This window comes from Fukomys damarensis, unplaced genomic scaffold (genome assembly GCF_012274545.1).
Source record: "Fukomys damarensis isolate Sample0158 unplaced genomic scaffold, DMR_v1.0_HiC HiC_scaffold_24, whole genome shotgun sequence".
Lineage (NCBI taxonomy): Eukaryota > Metazoa > Chordata > Mammalia > Rodentia > Bathyergidae > Fukomys > Fukomys damarensis.
The window spans coordinates 65594715-65615509 of NW_022900936.1; the positions used below are offsets into that span (position 1 = coordinate 65594715).

Below are 20795 nucleotides of genomic sequence, written 5' to 3' on the forward strand. Positions count from 1 at the left end.
GTTTTTAAAAAATATTTTACCCTCTTGATACAGTATATAACATTAATTGAGTTTCAGATATTGACCTTATTTTTTTGAGGGAGGGCGGTGATACCAGGAATTGAATTTAGGACCTCTAGCTTGGCAGACAGGTACTGTGCCATTGAGTCACTGAGCTACATTCCCAGCCCTGCTTATTAACCTTCTAGGGCTGCTATAAAAAAATACCACAAGAAACCAGGGATTTAGCTCAGTGGTGCTACTGCTTGCCTCGCAAGCACAACATCCTGAGTTTGATTCCCGGTACCAAAAAAAAAAACCCAAAACAAAACAAAACAAAAAACCACAGGCTGAGTGGCTTGCAAACAGAAATTTATTGTCTTATAGCTATGAAAGCTTGAAGTCTGAGATAAGATGTTAGTAGGTTTGGTTCGTTCTAAGGGCTATGGAAGTTTGTTCCATGCCTTTTGCATGGCTTCTAGTAGCTTGCCAGAAATTTAGTATTTCTTGTGCAGTTTAATCATCTCAGTGTCTGCTTTTATCTCCATATGGCATTTTCCTTATATGCCTGTTTCTATAAAAATTTTCCACTTTTTAATATAAGGATACCTATCATGCTGGATTAGGCCCATCCTAATAATCTCATTTTAACTTAACTAATTTCACAACAACCCCATTTCCAAATGGGGTACTAGATGTTACAACTTTAGCACATGAGTTTTGAGGGGGATGATTTCACCTGTGACAGTGGCATTCTTAATGCTATCTCATTTTACATTTTGCATCTCTCATCTTCTCAAAATAGAAGCCATAGGTAATTCTGAATACCAAGTTCTAATAGGCAGCTAGAGCAAAAATCACAAGTTGGAGTTCTCAGTGCTTAGTTTCATTCATAGTCCTGTCTTGTTTGGCTTGCATGGTGTTGAAAACAATAATAAAATAATTAATTGCCAATATTTATATTCAAGATATTTACCTAAGAAGTTGGATTACTAAAATTTCTTGAAGAAGTCTGAAGTTTCCATAACAGATGCTACCATGTCAACTGGCTAGTGAGGTGTCTTTGTGCCTTTTGTAGTGGCTCTAGTGCCCTTGAGATAGAACTTGTGGTATCCATTTCACCATAGTGAACTTATTTTTCCCATTCAGCTTAATTTCCTTGACTTAGAAGCTCTGGTCATATGGTCTTTTATGATGAGAAAGCACAGATTCCTAAATTTTGCTTATGTTCTCAGCTAAAGCATAGCAGAATGGCTTTACTTTATGATTTTGAACCCAAATGGCCTTTTAAGTCAAAATCAAGGGCACTTGGACATGAAAGGCTTTTGTCTCAAGGACTTTTAATATAACTAACTGAAGTCAGGTAAGTATTGTATCATCAAAAGAAATAATCACAGTGCTGGAATTATGTAGAACCTTCAGTCTTTTGAAGGTAGCAGAAGGATGAAAATAAAAGGTGGGGATGGATATCGATCTGTAAAATGCTATCGTTAGTATTTGCTTGAGACTGCACGCAAATCTCATTTCTTCTTTCTTTCAATAAGATCACCAACAAAGGTCTTCAGGTCTGGAAGACAGAGGACACTCTAGCCAATCAAATGTCCATTGCATGGCAACTACCACAATATGCCCTAGTTACAGCTGCAGAGGTCATGTTCTCTGTCACAGGACTTGAGTTTTCTTATTCTCAGGTAAGATTTTGCAAGTGGAAGTGGAAGAGGAGACATTACTTGAAAGACAGTGGATTTTAATTCTGGCACAGTCTCAAATGTTCATATGATGCCCACCTAGACCTCCATCTTTTTGGCCTTGGGTTCCTTGTATATGACTCTGAATACTAATCTTGACTCCATAGTCAAAATAGTGCAGCATAGAAAGTGCAGCATAGGAGTCTGTGCTGCTTGGGTTCTGGGAAAGAACACTTAAAAATGAAGTATAAGGAGGAGGTGAAGGGAGGGCAGGGGTATGGGGAAAAAATGAGAACCAAGACCTGTCATGTAAAGGTACAAGATCCCAATGATGAATGTAGCTGTATTGTATACCTAAAAAGTACCAATAAATTCAATGAGAAAAAAAAAGTCTGAGGGCTGTGGAGTTAGATTATCCAAGTTCAAATTTTGGCTGCCTGACCTATTGCATAGCCTTGCACAAGTAAATTATCTTTCTACTGCTGTCTTTCTTTGCTTTGTGATATTTTTCTTTTCTTATATTTTAGTAATACTAATATAATTTATATGTTGGGATTACAATAGATGATGTGATATAATGAATTATAATATTTAATTAAAAGCTGTATTTTAGGGCTGGGGATTTAGCTCAGTGGTTCTACTGCCTGCCTTGCAAGTTCAAGGACCCAAGTTCAATCCCCGGTACTAAAAAAAAAAACAAAAAACAAAAACAAAAGAACTCTATTTTATTCTTACTTTAACATTATTGCCATCCTCCAAATCAATGTGATATCTGAACTTAGTGGAGGAGGATAAATCTGTAAGAGTCTGTGGGAGAAATTGCCTGCATAGGCTCACAGGGCAGGAGAGAGGTGTAGTTAGTTTGTTTACTTACAAACTTGTGTCCTCCCTAGGCTCCATCTAGCATGAAATCTGTGCTACAGGCAGCCTGGTTGCTGACAGTTGCATTTGGGAATATTATCGTGCTTGTTGTTGCACAGTTCAGTGGCCTGGTACAGGTATGAATCTGAGGGAAACAGGAGTGTATGTCTACCCAGAGATTTTCCTCCAACTTCCTTCTGTCCTTTCCCCATCTCTCCTAGCCGTTATCCCCCACTCAGTGCTATGATGTGAATGGGTTAGATACACAGACTTTATGAGGAAAGAGATATATTTAGATGGCAATAAGGACCACTCTAAAGACTCTGAGGAAAGGCCAGTGAACCCAGTTGTTGCAGTCAGTTTGGGCAAAGAAATACATTAAATACAGGACACATAATGTATAGAATTACTTATAATAATTACCTCAGAAGTCAAATGCAAAGGAATGCACACCAGAGACCCAAAGAATCCAGCTGAGGACCTGGATCTCAGAAGTGTCCCACACAAGCCCAGCTAAAGGCTTGGAGTCCAAGGAAGTGTCCTCCACGAGTCCAACCAGAGGCCTAGAGCCCACAGCAAAATCTCATGCTTGTCCATCCTGAGGATGTACATCTGGAAGGCCCGAAGGCCAGAAGGGGAAGCCAGAAAATCTATGCCAGTGAGATGAAGGATTTGTGCCACCAAGCTCAGGGAACCACACTGGAGTCAGGAAGTGATGCTCATAGTGAGGATCAGAGATTCCTGGACAAAAACAGCACCCATTCCCAGCAACACTGAGGGCCCGAGCTCCTCCTCCTCCGAGAACATGCCTAAATCACATCAGGAAAACCTCCACAGCAAGCTTCTCCTACAAAATCAACAGGCCACAATCTTACCATCTGGCTCTCTTTTTATGTCTACTGACAACAATCCCCAGGTGGATCCTCCACCCCCGCAGACCACACTGATTCAGTTCATCTGGGTGTTACAAGTTGACCATTAGTCAATCCACCACACCAGTGTTCTTCCAAGAAGTCCGTTTAAACTGATGTTGCCTCACTCAATCTGTTCCCCAGGCCTTACCCTAGAAAGATCCCTTTTGTTTTAGTTTTCACCATATTCTTTTATGTTTTTTTCTTCCTGCAGTGGGCTGAATTCATTTTGTTTTCCCTACTTTTGCTGGTGGTCTGCCTGATCTTCTCCATCATGAGCTACTACTATGTTCCTGTAAAGTCAAAGGAGATTCATGGGCCAGAAGATAAACAGAATCTTCATATGCAAGGAAAAATGGTCAACCTAGAGACCAAGAATACAAAGCTCTGATGATCCCCTGGACCAATCCTAATTCCTGGCCATGGTCTTGGCCATCACTCAGCTGCAAGCATTTGTCTGTCCTAATGGGTTAATAGAAAAAGGTAGCTGATCTTCTCCACCTCTCTCATATGAGAGAGGTAACTTTAGGGCTGGGGCTTCTAGTACATCTTTAAACAAGGTACCTACACTATATATCTTCCCATTTATTAATGAACTCAGTAAATCCCAAGTAGTGTAGTTCAAGCTGGCCTGGTATCTCAAATGGCCACAAAAATACAAAAGTATAGTTAAGACAAACCTTTGTGGGTATGCAGAATAATGCGTGATTCCCTCGCAGGTCCTTGCCATTTGGGGTGCTGGTTTAGGGGCAAAAATGGAAAATAGAAACATGGTACTTCAAGTTTCTTTATCAGCACTATAACTGTGCTATTCACAAAGACCTCAGAGATGGTGTGTATGGGAGATAGATTTGGTTTAGGGGCTGGATTGTCAGCTTTCCATGTGTGATAGGGTCTTTTATGGTAGGAGACAGAATGTTATTTTATTAATATATGTATATAATACATATGTATCTGATTGCCGTAGTATTATATACACTCACTGAAACCACATTAAAGATAATAAATATTATTAAATATAGTCCTGGAGAACAAGAGTATTTATAAATTGTAGAAATCCTGATCAGCCATTCATTATTCTACAATGAACATTCTTCCTAGGATTATGATGTTTCAGCCATGGACTATTCCCTTCTGTAGATAGCTGTACAGACAGTAACTATAATTTTGCAACTTAATCTTTTCAGGGTTGCTGGGACTTCTTTTTCTTATTATATTTTGTCTTGCATATTGAAGCAAATCATTAATAACATTATTTTTATAAATGCAACTTCCTTTATTAATTTTTCCACTTAGCCTCAAAGTAGTAGCTTTGTTTTAAAGTTTTTCCTGGTTTACTTTTCTCATAACCTTGAAATGCCCTTTCTTCGAAATGTCTCGGAAACTTTCTATCTAGTCAAAAAAGACTAATATTAGTGTTTTAGGTTTGAAATTCTAAGTGGTGATACTCAATAAAAGGGCATGGATTTACATGAAGATCTTATAAGAATCTGTGTGTGGTGGGAGTAGAGCATAAGCAGGTTTTGCTTGTGTGCTTATGTATGTATGAAAAAGTTGAGAAATTCACCTCGCCCGCAATGAATGAATCAGGACACCGACCTGGGGAATATTATGACTGCGTACTGTGTCACCAGAGGGAAAAGTTTAGAATCATTGTACTAGAAAGCTTTGCTTCCATGCTTTCTATTCCAGTTTCATCTAAAACAGTGTTGGTCTCACAGTGTTAATGATATAATGGCTAAACAAATTTGATTCTTAGTTCTTGTCACAGTTCCTTACAAGGCACAGGTTTTTCCTTTTACCACAATGGTTCCCCTCTTCTCAGTAAGTATTCTTAACTGATAGGCAGAAATTAAAATCAAGGTATTTTAATATGTGTCACCTGGGGCCAAATGTAACATTCTAGAAGTTTGTCTGACCGGAAGAGCTTGTATTTGCCATTCTCTAGTTCCTCAAGCTCTATACCTTTCAATCTTAATAATCAAGAGTTGAGAAGAACAGAAATACCAGCAGCACAATCCAGTTTTCCCAGATACCTTGATATAAACCTGTCACTACTTCTTTAAAAGACAGCCTGTTCATTTTTAACCATCTTAACCCACACTCTTTTATAAATTTTGTTCCAAGAGATGTTAGCACTTTTCTGTGAATAAAAGTGTCAATGGACAAATAAGTTTAAGAAATGAAGCATATTATTATCGTCTTCACAATATTTGCATATTAATGACCCTGAGCTATTCTGCATTAAAGGTACTTTGTTTTAAATATCCTTGTTTTGTCACTTGTTGAGAAAGATCTGTTAAAATATCTACCACTGAGAGCTGGGCATAATGGTAGATATAATGTGCTATAGTGTCCTATGGAACACTGGTTTCTACAGAACTGTTGGGCAATCTTCCTTATGTTGAACTGACAGCTTCTTCTCTAATACTTCCTACTATTGGTTCTTTTCTTTATAGCAAATGAGAACAAGCATAGCATTCTTTTTCAGCTGGCGGATTTACAGTTATTTGGAAAAAGCTTTCCTTTAGTATGAATTCCTGTAGTATTCATCAAGCTAAAGAGTCTTAATTCATGTCATAGCTCCTCACAAGGCACAGCTCTTTTCTTTCTCCATAACAGTTTCTCTCTGGTAAATAACTATTCTTTACCTGAAATGCAGCAATTAAGATTAAGATATCTGAACATGTGATACCTGGAGCCAAATACAACATTCCAGAAGTTGTCTGACTGGAAGAGCTAGCACCTGCCATTCTCTAAACAAAGCACTCTGTCGAAACAAGTAAGGTAACATTAGATGTTTATGAAAACCACATCACAGTGTAAGCTTACCTGGAAGTTTTTAAAGAAAGCTCTTAACTTATCTATATCCATCTGTGAGTTCCATTCATTAACTGTTGGAGAAATGAAGATAGATATTCTACTGTGTCTGTCCTCAAGGTTACCCTGCTTACCTTAATTGACTATGAAGACCCTGGAAAGTCCAAAGGCTTTGATAAAGTAATGGTGTAATGAGGAAAAGCAAAAGAGACAGTGTGACAAGGATACAGTGCTACAGAGGTAAAAGATGAGAGGAAGCTAAGGATCAGACTATATGGGGGCATTATGACCATGATAGGATATTTTGAGATTATTCCAAGTGAGATGCGAAACCAGTAGAGATTTAGGTCATGAGAGTGCCGTAATCTGGTTCTCTAGTCAATTAGTCTAGCTGCTGAGTGGAGAATTATCTAAAAACAAAAAGGAGCAGGAGCAGGAATCCATGTAGGAAACTTTTGCAATAGTTCAAGCAAAAGATAATCATGGCTTGGACAAGATACTGCCAGTAGAGTTAGAAAGAAATAGTTTGACTTGGAATTACACTTAAAACTGAAGTGATTTGAATGTGATTGGGATATGCAGCTTGAAAGAAATAAACCAAGGCTAATTTCTAGATCTGTACATGAATAGTGAAGTCGAATCACAGTGAAATCTTAAAGAAATAAAAAAGCTAAAGATAGGTTTAGAGAATAAAGTAAGCATCTTATTTTGAGCGTACTGAGTTTCAGAGGCCAATGGTATACAACCGGAAACATTAAGGTGGCAGTTCCATATATCAATGTGATGTTCAGGTAAGAGGTTAGTACTAAAAATATAAACTCAGAGCCATCAGCATACAAATAATATTTAAAGCCCTGAAATTTGATAAGATCTCATAAGAAGTGACATATCTGATGAAATGGTTGAAGAACTGGGACCAGGGGGCTGAGAGAAAAGAAGGATGTAAAGACCACAAGGTGAGTGAACTATGAAATGTGAGGAAACTCGGAAGAATGTGACGTAATATAAATGACACATTGTTATTATAAATAGAAAAAAACAATGTGAAAAAGTAATCTTTGACTTAAGGAAGCACTTGTTGCTGTAAGCAAATTTGGGTTATGGTAATTTCTTTTTTTTTATTAAGTTTATTGGTACCTTTTAGGTATACAGTACAGTTACATTCACCATTGGGATCTGTACCTTTACATGATGTATCTTGGTTCTCATTTTTTCCTCATACCCCCGCCCCCTCTTCACCCCCTCCTCCCTTCCCTACTTACAAAGACTTTATTTCCATTTTTTTCTTTTCTCATATTTTTCTTTTACTTTCTTTCCTTTCCCCTACCCTTCCCACTTGCCCTACTTCTTTAGCCGTTTTCTTCCTATTTGGTAATTAAAAAAAATTTTTTTAGCAGTACATGTATTGCAGTATATAATGGTTACATTGTAGGAAATTGGTGCATGTACACAATGCATTGGAATTTTTTCTTTTTTTAAACATTCCCCTCCTCTCCATGGGTTATGGTAAATTCTATTCCAGTTTAACTGTGATTTCTTTTTCCTCCAAAATTTAATTCAATTTATTTTAATTCTCTGTCTATATCTCTTTCTCTCAGCACTGTCAAGAATTGTGGGATAAATACATGATTATAAATTTCTCATGAAGAATAAGATATGTATAAAATATCATTTAAATAGTAATGATACTTTTACTCATTTAACATCTTACTTTTCATGTGCATTTCTTAATCCCATTTAATGGGCCAAATGAATTTTCCAATAACTGAATAAGTTCATAAAAATGAAAGATTATTTCTGGCCATGGGAATTTGGAAAGGACTTGTGGAGTACATACTATTTTAGCCTGACCTTGAAGGTGACTGAAGTTTGGACATAAATCAAAGGACAAGAAATCACTCCAGGTAGAGAGTCCCTCACAAACAGTGAAGAGATAGGCAGGAAAACATGAGTGTTAGTGGGGAAGTGATGAGTAGCTTGATTGATGTGAAAAGTAGTAATGAGAGATAAGATTGGAGATGTTTAATAATGTTAATGCAATAGGTCCAAGTAAACAGATCCAATTTTAATGCATTTCTTAACTACCACTCTCAGGCCAGGGCATTTAACTCAGTGGTGTGGATGCCTGCCTTGCAAGTGCAAGGTCTGGAGTTCGATCCTGGAAAAACAACAACAAAAAATTAAATTAAGAATTAACTACCACTCTCCATGGTTTCTCATCTCAATTAGAGTAACATCCAAGTAACTTAACCTATCTGTAATTCTGTACCTAATCTGGGTTTTGCTTAACCTAATCATTACCATTCTGTGTTCACTTGACTACAAAGATACAACCTAACATTGGCCATCTTTGTTCCTCCAAACGTGCCGCACTTGCTCCTGGAATGATCTTTTCATTACCTGGGGTTTTCTTTTATATTTGTTAGCTGTTTTTGTCATTACTTTTTAGTTTACCTCCTTATTTCTTGATCCCTCAATTTGCAATAGCCGCCTAGTATAGCATGTACAAGTATGAATTTCTGAGGGCAAAGGGCAATGCAGCTAGTTCAATGAGTGGCTATGTTTCAGATATGCTGTGTATAAAAAAAGAGACAAAGATGAATGAAACACATTTCTTACCATCGATGAATGCAAACCTTTTCAATATTCAAAAAAAAGTTTTTCAGAAGGTTATGTTTGCCTGACTGTAGTATTTGGCTCTCAATACTTTTTATGTCTTATCTTCTGCCATCACTTTTGGAGTCTTTGTCATCCACAGACAAAAACCATTAACCCCAGTGTGCACAATTCTCTGACCTCTTTTAATTTGTAACAATGACTTCCATTTTACCAAGGGTAACTCAGTTATCCTCAGACTAAGCTTTGCCACAAATGTAAATATTTTTGCAAAGATGCTGCCCTCAAGTTCTCTATTTTTGAAATACTTAATCTTCTGCACTTTTACATCGTGTGCTCCCCTCCATTAATCTCACTGTCCTTTTTCATTATAACTTTCCATTGATACAGCTCAGTCCTCTCAAGTTACAATTCTGCTCTGGTTTCATTTGCTTGAAATTAGCCTGGGCCTCATGGTCAAGTATTTTAGCTATGCATTTTCTACATCCAAGAATATTTGGCCTTCCAAACCTTCCATCAACCATGTACAAATCTCAACCTTACTTCTATTCTTCCTGGGCTGCATGAAACTATAGGAAAAAGTCACAAGAGTATGATCATATGGCTCAAAATTCAACACTACTCATTTTCCAAATTAGGAACACAAGCATTATCCATGACTCCACCTCTGCCATCTTGCACATATTCAAACTCTCAAAAAGCCTAAGTAGGTTTTAAATCTCTCCACTCTTTTCTGTCCCATTGCCATTACAATAGTAAAAGTGGTTACCATCATGTCTCCAGATTATTACAAAGCCTTTTATACTTAATCATTTTTTCCTTACATGTTGGCAATATGGTCTTTTAAAAAATGCAAATCATATTGCTTTTCTGTTAAAAGCCCTTTATTCTTCTCTATTTGCTTTAAGTATAAACTTCTCACTCCTTAACAAGATTGATAGTGCTCAAAATGACTTGGGCCCTACCTATGTACATATCTAGAGCCATTAGTCTTTGTCAACTTGAATACCTTCACATACCTACATATACACACAGATCTGTTGAGATTTCAATCAGGATCGCATTGCATCTGAAGTTCAATTTCGTATCTTTTCCAGTATGAAGTCTTCCAAATCTTGAACATCATTTTTTATTTTCTTTCTTGAACATCATTTTTTATTTTCTTTCTTCTCTATTTGAGCATTTTTTGTTTGTTTGTTTTGTGTTTTGTTTCGAGACAGAGTCGTGCCTTTGTAGTTCAGGCTGGTCCTGAACTCACTATGTAGCTCAGACTAGACTCAAACTCTGGGTGATCCTGATCTTCCTGCCTCTGACTCCCAAGTGCTGGGATTACAGGCATGCACCACCATGCCTGGCCTCTCTTTGTAATTTCTCGAGATGAGTATTTATACCATTAGTTTTCCAATCTTTATTCTTTTAACAGATATAACTGATCTATAATTTTTTAAACTATTAATTTTCCTCTAATCATAATTTATCCTGTAGCCTACAAGTCCCCCCCACCATATTTATACTGCTTTCGCATTTGCATTACAGGTTTTCTTTAAAATTCCATTAAAGTTTCATCACTTTTTTGAGGTGTCTCATGGTTTCTCTCTAGGGTACACATGAATGTCCCCACTGTTCAACCTCAGGCATGATCTATTTATTAGTTGGTGAAGACATTTATCATCTTTTACCTTATAGCATAGCATGCTTTATTTGCTTTACTCAACTGTAGGATCCTGTTATACTATTACAATTAGTTTTATTTTCATAATAATCTATTGTAAAATAATTTCTAATTTTTTGTGATTTTTTCTTTCATCTATGATTGCGGCTCTCTGGGGGGACCCCGTCCAGTGGGGAATAGGAGGTGAGAGCCGCCTCTTATTCGTGGGTCATCAGAGGCCGATCCGATCTTGAATGTCTGTGAAGGAAATCTTTAAGAAGTTAGAGCACATGGCCCAAGTCTGATTTCTGATCAAAGGCTCTTTATTGGCTCAGCAAAACGATTATATACTGTTATCCCAGGGGGAAGGTTCAGCAAGCTTATTGGACAGTTCAAACAAATCTTCTACCAATCACATGAGTCACTCAAGCATTTAACCATAAAGGGACAAAGCATTTATCAGCATACAGCAATCAGTATTTTACCAAATGTGGGGAGGGGTAAGTGGGAAGGCGTACATCAACAATTAACCCTATGCAATCTTTAACTTAACAATCTCCAGGGGCAAGCGGGGCAAGGGGAAAACCAATTTTGATATCAAGATTCGTCCTTTTCCCATTGCTTCTGCCTTTGTTCGAGGCTTTCCTCAACCCTTCTAATGCTATCATCCACCAGGCCCAGTTTATCTTTAAAAAAGCAACATTCTTAAAGAAAGGGGGTTGGGGCCAATGGCAATGGGTTTGAACTGAGGTGGTTCTTTCAAAAGCCTGATGGAAAAGGTGAGACCCGGATCACGGCCGCTGATGTAAAGGCGAAGGCCCCACTCAACCTGACGAGTCCAGTGGTATTGTTTGCCGGGTGTGTGTTGCACGCCCATAATCCCATAAAACTAGTCTGGATTACAGTGAGCTTCAGGTCGACACCCGTAATCCCATAAACCCAGCCTGGATTACACAGTGAGTTTAGCCTGGATTACACAGAGAGCTTAGCCTGGATTACACAGAGAGCTCCAGGTCAATCTCATCTGCATAGCTGAGACCCTCATCTCAGAAAAGCCAAATAGAGTCATAGGTTGTGTTAATGCCTCAATGGTAGAAGTTACTTTTCCAATGTCAAATGCCAGCGGGCTCCCACATATGATTATTTGGAAGTTCATTGTTTAGTTTCCAAGTGTTTGAAGATATTCTACACTAACCTTTTGTTATTGATGTCTATCTTAGTTCCACTGTGGTCAGAGAATATACTCTGAAGGAATTAAGTGTGTTAAAATTTGCTGAGACTAACTAAACCCTTTTATAATTCCTTTTCAGACTCCTTTTTTTTCCCCCAGTACCAGGGATCAAACTCTGGTCCTTGAGCTTGCAAGGCAGGCTCCCAAACCACTGAGCTAAATCCCTGGCCCCAGGCTTCTTTTTGATTAATCAATTATTGTGCTCGCTTCGGTAGCACATATACTAAAATTGTTAATCAATTATTTTGTTTCATTCCCTTCCTATTAGCTTTTTCTGTTACACATACTTTAATTATCAATTAGTGATTATCCCTGAGATTTTCACATGCATCTTGAACTTATAGTAAAATACATAATTACTCTGGCAATACTTAGATTTTAGAACATTGTGATTACATATTCTTTATGTGTTATTTTTATTCATTTCATTATATATTTTATACCACACAAGAAAATATATTAGTTTTATATCCTCAGTATTCATTTAGATTTTTACATATAATACACTTTCTCTTGCATTTCATCTCATGTATTTCCAAGCATTTATTTGAAGTCATTCTCCATCTATTGAAGACAGCAAACATTTTAGAGAGACTGTAGGGACAAGAGAACTATAGGAACTTTTGATGAATTCTATCAAAGCTTTAAAAAGTATATAACAATCTATTATATATTTTATGAAGAACCAGAAGAGAGGTGTCTCCAAACAAAGAAATTATGTGGAGATGAAAAATACTCATTATCTTGATTTCATCATTACACATTGTATACATGTATTGAATTATCACCATGTAGTCTATAAATGTGTATAATTATTATGCACATATTAAGAAGAAAAAAATTTAAAATACTGATAAGCCCTGAAGGTATTTGGAAGGCTCTGTATATTCAGTGCTACATGCATGAACAAGAGATAGTGACACAAACCCCAGATATTCAGTATTTTTATTAAGAAGCAAAATTTATTAATTATTATTACAAAGGACTCCAGCAAGAGGAGATAAGGTTTATGGTCTTCAGAAAACATTGTTATGTAGCAGCCTTTGGGACTGGGTATGGTGGTGATGGGGCTAAGCCTGTAAACACCACTGCTCTGTTTTCAATTGTTACACACTAAAAATAGGATGATGTAATACACATCATTATTTCCATAGAATGTTTGTTTTTTAATGATATTCTAAATCATTTAGCAATTATATATACTACATTAAAACACAAACATTCTTTATTGCTCAAAGTGGGAACGACACTAGCTAAAGAGACAATTGTTAGAGAGGGAAAATATGTTTTAATTGTTTGGCTGAGAAATTCACATGGCCCACAGCTGGGCACGTAGCTCAGTGGCACTGTCACTGTGCCTGCCTGGCAAGCACAGAGTCCTGAGTTTGATTCTTGGTACAAAAAAAAAAAAGATTAAAAGAAAGGAAATGGCCCAAGGCAGCTTAACACTAAAACCTTTATCATAATGAATAGCGCACAGTCTACTTCCTCTCCAAGTAATGTCAGAGGTCAAAGTTATGGCCCATGTTTCAATGTCTGAACAGTCCTGGCCGCTGCTTGGGGAGGTAGGTAGAGGGCCCTGGAGGCAGTAGTAAGTGTCCTGCTGCAGGCAATGGTAGGTACAAAGGCAGGATGTGGCAGTGGTCACTGGGAACCAGAAATAAAATATTCTCTTGAACCAAATAAGCTCAGAGGTCTAAATAAAAGTGTCCAGGTCAAGACTTCCAAGGGTCAAGAGAGGCAGGCCTCCTCTTCCAAGTGATATGCCTAATCCATATTCTCTTAAACTTAGTGGTGGAGGCATACCAGCACCAACCACATGGTGGAAGAGGAGGAGAAAGTAGCTGAGGCCTGAAAGACTCACAAAGTTGAGGTTGTGGCCTACATGGAATAAGTGGTGGTAGAAGGCCTCAAACAGGGGAGTTCATGAGTGGCACTTCTGGGAAAAAGGGGGCCCTCTTGTACCCATTTTAAACTTGCCCTCATCCATCACCTTCACCAGGGAAGAACTTCTGGAGCTGGTGTTCCCCATGGGCACTGGACCAGACCTGGATTAGAGACAGAGGGTTTCCCAGAGACCTCAGATGACCACTGAGGATACTGAAAAGGCCCATCTACTGTCCCAAACTCACTTCTAGGCATCCCTCTTTGACTGAAAGTAGCAGAAAGGGGCCACCTAGGAGGATCTGCAGTGGGTTTAAGAGAACTATCTCCACAGTTCACAGGGGCAAGCGAAGAGCTGGTCTTGCTCAGTGGGCCTCTTTGGGGTTGGTGGGTGGTGTTGTGTTTTTGGTCTTCTGGGCATTTGGTTCTGCAATCATAGGTTCATCTCACCATATTGCCATCTTTGGTGTAATTTCCCATAATTTGCACCTCAAACTGGCAGCTCCCCTTTTCTCTTCAGCTATTGCTCTTTTTGTAGCTTGACCTTTGCATGTTATTATGAGCTTTCTTCCCATGAGTAGCAAACTGGTTTTTGAATGAGTGCTGTTTTCTGTTATTTTTTTCTTTGTTTCTTCAATTCTTCACTTGTGCACTTTTACTTCCTCTACGGCCAGGACCACCTTCTAATCCAAAACAGACAGCTGCTCTTCTCTCTCCTGTCATTCATATTCTTCTCGACTCATTTTCTTCTGCAGTCATCCATCTCCTGCTGATACAGTTCATTCAGAATCTCCACTTTTTGCTGCAAAGTCCTACGCTCTTCTTCTGGTCCAGCTTTGGCAGACTGCAGTGAATGATAGACATCTCCTAATTTCTTTATTTGGTCTTCTAGGTTACATGTAGTGGATATAAACTCTCTTAGTTTAATTTGTGAAGGTTTTAAATCCTCTTTAACTACTGATATTGCAGTTTGTGTCTGAAAGACAGCCATCATTTATCTAATCGATCTCGCCTCACTCCAGTCATCTCCCACTTCTCCACTGGCTAACACACCTGATTTGTTTCCTTTTTTATTTTGACCTTCAGACTCAGATCCACACTCTCACCCATTCAACTGTGTAATGTAACCGGTTGAAGCACTACTAGTATTGTCTTGTGAGCAAGCGCTACTTCTGAATCTCTCAGAGACTTCTGGAAGGATTTGATCTGCTCTCTGAGCTCAGCATATGACTTCTTCCAGCTGCTCTTTCTTAAGCCCAATGTTTTCTTCTTGAAACTGGTGGCACTCAGACTTCACCTGCACTTCACTAAATTTAGCTTCATTAAGGGCAATTTGAATCTCTGGAAACTGAGGCATTCATTGAAATAACATCCTTCCTTTATATATTTCTTGTTCTCTGGTATCAAATCCTGATTCTTGACATTCTGTTCTGATGTAAAAGGAAGACTTTCTCCAGAAATTCATTAGTTTCTTCAAGTGTCTTGACTTCATCTTTGTATTTAATTGCTTCACCAGAATTTTAGTTTGTTTCTTGGTCTCTCAAACATATTCCTGTTCATAATTTCTCAGCTTTTGTACAAGTTCTGCATTTTCCTTCATAATATTCTTCACCTTTTCAGAAATTTGCTTTTCATTGACTTCATACACTTTATTCTTTACAGAAGAATGGCTCTCCAGAAAAAAAAAAAAGTGGCAAAGGAAACAATTCTCAAGAAAGCAGTTAAGAAACACAGGCTTCCATGGTTATTTGTCACCAGGCAGTGTGACTAGGAAGGCCAGGGGATAGACAGCCCACAGGGATCCCAGAAGCTCCCGGACCCCAGGCACGCTGTGACAGTGGCAGGCACTGAGTCCATTGTGCAGGACAACTTCACCAAAGCCACGCTTCCCTGTTGGGGTCAGACAGGATCCCCGGCTCTCTGCAGCTTCCTCCTTTGGAAGGAGCCAGATCCGAAGATGGTAGTGGACACTTGGAAAAAAATGCGCCTCCCTGGCGGCCTGAGCCTTCGGACCTGCTCCGATTTAAAGGGGAGTCAGTAGACCGTATCCATAGTGATGACAGCTTGCCCCCACGCCTGCGCTTGGCGGGGCTTGGAGGAATAAGCCAACTTTGTCACGGAGTGGGGGAAGAAGCAAGTGGTAGCAGGAGAGACCAAGTAAGGGGAGACCACCAGAAAGAGGGAGCGGGTTCTGAGTCATGTGTGCAAACACACCCAAGCCCCTGCTGACGGCCACTGAGGGCCCGTGTGGGCCTTGCTGCAGTCCTCGCCTTCCCATCTGGGTCATCGTTGCCCCCTGCCTATGGCTTCATTTTTGGGTTCCACATTTTAGGCTACTTGACCAATGGGGAAGTGGATCTCTTCCAAAGCTTGAAGGAACCTTACTAACTCTTGAATAGATTTATAGGACCCAGTACATGTGGGAAGCAAAGCCTAAGACTTGGAAACTGCCAAACTTTGAAGCCATGTGGAAGCCATAAACAGATCCCCTTAGCAGAGTGCAGAAGATATACTAACTCAAGTCATGTAAGTAAATCTTTTACCCATTCATTGTCTGATGACTGAGCTATGCAGACATGGAGGCAATCCATAGGAAAATAGGCTTTAAAGTATGAAATAATAAATTTCTTTTTAAAAAAATTAATTTCATTGATACTTTTAATGTATACAATATAATGACATTCATTGTTGGAAATTTGTACCTTTACATAACCTTGTTTCTTATTTTTTCCTCATTTTCCTGCCCTCCCTTTAACGCCTCCTCCTTATCTACAAAGACTTTGTTTCCATCATTTTTTATTTTCTCATATTGATTCCATTCCCTTCTTTCCTTGCCCCTACCCCTCCCATTTCCCCTTCCTCTTTGTCCCTTTTCTTCCTATTTCACATTATCTAGTATGCCTTTTAGTCCTTATTTTCACTTTTAGTTTCTCACTTGAGAGAAACTATTTGGTATTTATATATGTGTTCTATTTATATCATTTAAGAGTATCACCTCAATGTGCATCCATTTAGCTATAAATGCCTCTTCTCATTTTTATGGCTAGATAGTACTCCATTTAAAAAAAACACACATTTTCTTTATCCAGTCTCCTGTTGATGGGCATTTGTGCTGCTTCCAAATTTTAGCTACTACAAATTGTGCTGCTATGAACGTGGGCATACAAATATCACTATGGTATGATTCTTTTAATTCTTTGGTGAAGATACTCAGCAGGTGAACAGCTGGGTCAAATGGGACTTGCAATCCTAGTTCTTTGCGGTTATCTCCATACTGCTTTCCACGGTGGTTGCACCAGTCTGCTCTCCCACCAGCAGTGGAGCAGTGTTGCTCTTTTCCCACAGCCCTGCCAGCATTTATTATTCATGGATTTCATGATAACAGCCATTCTTTCTGGGGTGAGGTGGAATCTCAGCATTGTCTTCATTTGCATCTCTTGAATGACCAGTGATGTTGGACATTTTTCATGTTTATTTGCTATTTCTACTTCTTTGTCTGAGAAATGTCTGTTCATTTCAGGTGCCCATGTTTGGATTGGGTCTTTAAATCTGGAAGGTCTGATTTTTTAAAGTTCTTTATACAATCTAGATAGTAGAACTTGTTTGAGGAAGAGCTGGTGAAAATTTTTTCCCACACTGTGGGTTGTCTCTTCACACTGTTTGTTGTTTCTCTTGCTGTGCAGAAGCTTTTTAATAAAAAGACATCCCACTTGTTCATTGTGCTAGCTCACGAGCAACTGTGGTTTTGTTCATCAAATGTTTTCCTACACCAATGTCTTCAAGAGTTCTATCTAACCTCTCTTCCAGCTGGTTCAGTGTTTCTGTTTTAATATTTAGATCTTTAATCCACTTGGATTTTAGTTTAGTGCATGGTGAGAGATATAGGTCTAGTTTTCATCTCTGGCGAGTTGAAATCCAGTTTTTCCTAGCACTGTTTATTAAAGAGGCTTTCTTTCCTTCAGTGAGGATGTTTGGCTCCTTTGTCAGAGATGAGGTGGCTGAGTGTGTCTCAACTTGTTTCTTCATCTTCTAGTCTGTTCCACTGGTCCTCAGGTCTGTTTCTTTGCCAGTGCCATGCTGTTTTTATCACAGTAGCTTTGTAGTATAGTTTCAAGTTGGGGATTGTGATACACCCTAACTTCTCTTTATTGCCTAAAATTGGGTTTTTTTATTCTAGGTCTTGTCTTTTTCCAAATGAATTTTTGGTTTATTTTCTCAAGGTCTGTGAAGTATGCTGTGGGGATTTCAATTGGGATTACATTGAATCCAAACAGCAGTTTTGGAAGTATGGCCATTTTCACTATGTTGATTCTTCCGACCCAGGAGCAGGGGATATCTTTCCATTTTCTGATATCCTCTTTAATCTCTATTTTCAGAGTGCTGTAGTTTTCTAGGTAGAAGACTTTGACTTCTTTTGTTAGGTTGATTCCTAAGTATTTCAATTTTTGGGATGCTATTGTGAATGGAACTGTTTGCCCCATTTTCTCTCAGTGAATCTGTTTTTCATGTACAGAAAAGCTATTGATTTTTGTGTGTTAACCTTGTATCCAGCTACTTTACTGAATTTGGTTATTAAGCCTAGAAGACTTTAGGTGGAGTTCTTGGGGTCTTCTCTATAGAGTAATGTGTCATCTGCAAATAAAGACAATTTGACCTCTTCCTATATTTATTCCTTTTATTTCTTTCTCTTGTGTAATTGCTATGGCTAATGTTTCCAAAACTATATTGAACAGGAGTGGCAAAAGTGGACATCCCTATCTTGTTCTTGATTTTAGCATGAAGGATTTCAGTTTTTGACCATTTAGGATGATATTGGTTGTTGGTTCTTCATAGATGGCTTTTACCAGATAGAGGTAGAGACCATCTGTTCCAATTTTCTGGAGGGTTTTTATCATGAATGCATGTTGGATTTTGTCAAATGCTTTTACTGTATCTATTGAGATGATCATATGTTTTTTGTCCTTGGCTTTATTAATATAGTGTATTACATTTATTAATTTGCGTTGAACAATTACTGTCTCCCTGGGATGAATCCCACTTGGTTAGAATGTATCATCTCCTTGATAATATTCTGCATTCCATTTGCCAGTATCTTATTAAGGATTTTTGCATCTATGTTCATTAGTGAGATTGGCCTATTCTTTTCTTTTTTGGTTAAGTAGTTCCCTGCTTTGGGGATCAAGGTGGTGCTTGCTTCCAGGAATAAATTTGGGAGTATTGCTTCCCTTTCAATTTCATTGAAGAGTATAAATAGTAGTGGCAGTAGTTCCTCTCTAAATGTTTTGTAGAATTCAGCAGTGAAGCCATCAGGACTTGGGCTTTTCTTAGTTGGTAAGTTTTTAATTACATTTTCAATTTTGTTGATTGATACTGTGTTGCTTAGAATTTTTAGGTCATCTTCATTCAACTTTGGTAATTCATACGAATCTAGGAATCTTGTCCATTTCTTCTGTATTTTCCATTGAATTGGTGTAAAGGTTCTCAAAGTAGGTATTAATGATCCTCTGGATTTCTGCTGGGTCTGTTTTAATTTCACCCTTTTCATTCCTAATTGCCTGGATTTGGGCCTTTTCTTTCCTTTTTTTGATAAGTTTGCCTAAGCGTTTGTCAATTTTGTTTATTCATTCCAAGTACTAATTCTTGGCTTTATTGATTTTTTTTTGTATCATTCTTTTAGTCTCCATTGCATTGATTTCTGCTCTGACCTTTATAATTTCCTCCCTTGTATGAGCTTTGGGTTTGTCTTGCTCTTCTTTTTCTAGAAGCTTGAGGTTCTGCATTAGGTTGTTTAATTGTGCCTGCTCTGTTTTCCTAATGTGTGTATTCAGTGCTATGAATTTCCCTCATAAGACTGCTTTCACTGTGTCCCATAGATTCTGATATGTTGTATTGTCATTGTCATTTAATTATAGTAACTGTCTGATTTCTTCTTTAATTTCCTCTGTGACCCATTGGTTATTCAGGAGTGTGTTGTTCAATTTCCATGTGTTTGAGAAATTTTTGCAGTCTCTTTTACTTTTTTTTTTTATAATTAGGAACTGTTTATTTCAGGAAAGCTGAGCAGGTACTCTGCTAAGTACAAAGCCTGACCCATCACTAGCAAACTCTTAAAAGCCAGCAAACATTTTAATATATTGATGGCATGGATTTCTTGAGATTTACTTAATAACCAGCAGCATTCCAAGCCTTATCCTCTTGTTAGGCAAGACTTTTAAACTAGAATTTATTTCATTTTGGCATTCTATTGGGGGTGAGGTATGACAGCATTTAAAGAATGTGTGTTAATGTCTGTGTGTTTGAGAACAAAGAGCCATTTTGAAATTATGGTGATTAAGACAGAATTGAGTACCCCAAATTTGAATTTAGCTGGGATCCATGAGGGATGATCATTTTATTCATAACCCCATGTGTTACAATGGAATACTATTAATAGTGACAATCACTTTAGAAGCAACAACCAACAAACCAGTATTTAATTTGGTTTTTAAAATAATTAAAAACTCAAATGGAAGTAGTCTCTAAAGTAACTAAGATAATTCATGACAAATACCATTAATTCAAGCTCTACTTGCTGGAAATATTTTTCAACATGGGTAACCTAAAATGTACCTAAAGAGATAAAATAAGGGTGTAAATTAGCAAAGTATTAAATGAGATTTCAGGGAGTCCCTAAAATTATTTTTAAGGACTTTAGAATTCACTATATTAAAAAACAGATGAAATACAATCTTATTTAAGTTATTTCATACATGACCTTATTAGAAGCAATGTAATTGCATTCACTAGCAAAATTCATGGCAATAAAGTATTTTTGAAGTGTATTTTATTTCCCAAATAATTCACTAGTTTGAAAGAGTTATTACAGAGATTCATCTGAATTTCTATTAAACATATGCCTTTAATGAAAAAACATGTTTCTGAAAATAAGGCAGTTTTTCTACAATCTGCTTATGAATAGAAAACAAATCTTTGGTTGTTAGTTTAAGTGGCAGGAAGAATTTTTCAAAAAGAAACACTGAATAACCAAAACAATTAAAAAGCTCTGAAGGCCAGGGATTTATCTTAGTGGTTCCACCACCAGCTCTGCAAGCACAAGGACCCAAGTTTGATCCCCAGTACCAAAAAGAAAGAAAGAAAAGAAAAATCTCTGAATA

General features: G+C 37.9%; 1 protein-coding gene and 1 pseudogene across 1 annotated transcript in view; one reads left to right on the plus strand and one right to left on the minus strand.

The window, feature by feature from the left end:
- Positions 1 to 5437, plus strand: part of Slc15a2 (solute carrier family 15 member 2) — a 31844-nt gene extending 26407 nt beyond the window's left edge. The window contains exons 20-22 of the mRNA XM_010629988.2: positions 1524 to 1670; positions 2561 to 2665; positions 3654 to 5437. Coding sequence (XP_010628290.1) covers positions 1524 to 1670; positions 2561 to 2665; positions 3654 to 3830 — 429 coding nt within the window. The 3' untranslated portion in view covers positions 3831 to 5437. The remainder of the gene's footprint in view (positions 1 to 1523; positions 1671 to 2560; positions 2666 to 3653) is intronic.
- Positions 5438 to 13596: 8159 nt separating this feature from the next.
- On the minus strand, positions 13597 to 15382 carry LOC104866290 (annotated as a pseudogene).
- Between the last annotated feature and the right edge of the window lie 5413 nt (positions 15383 to 20795).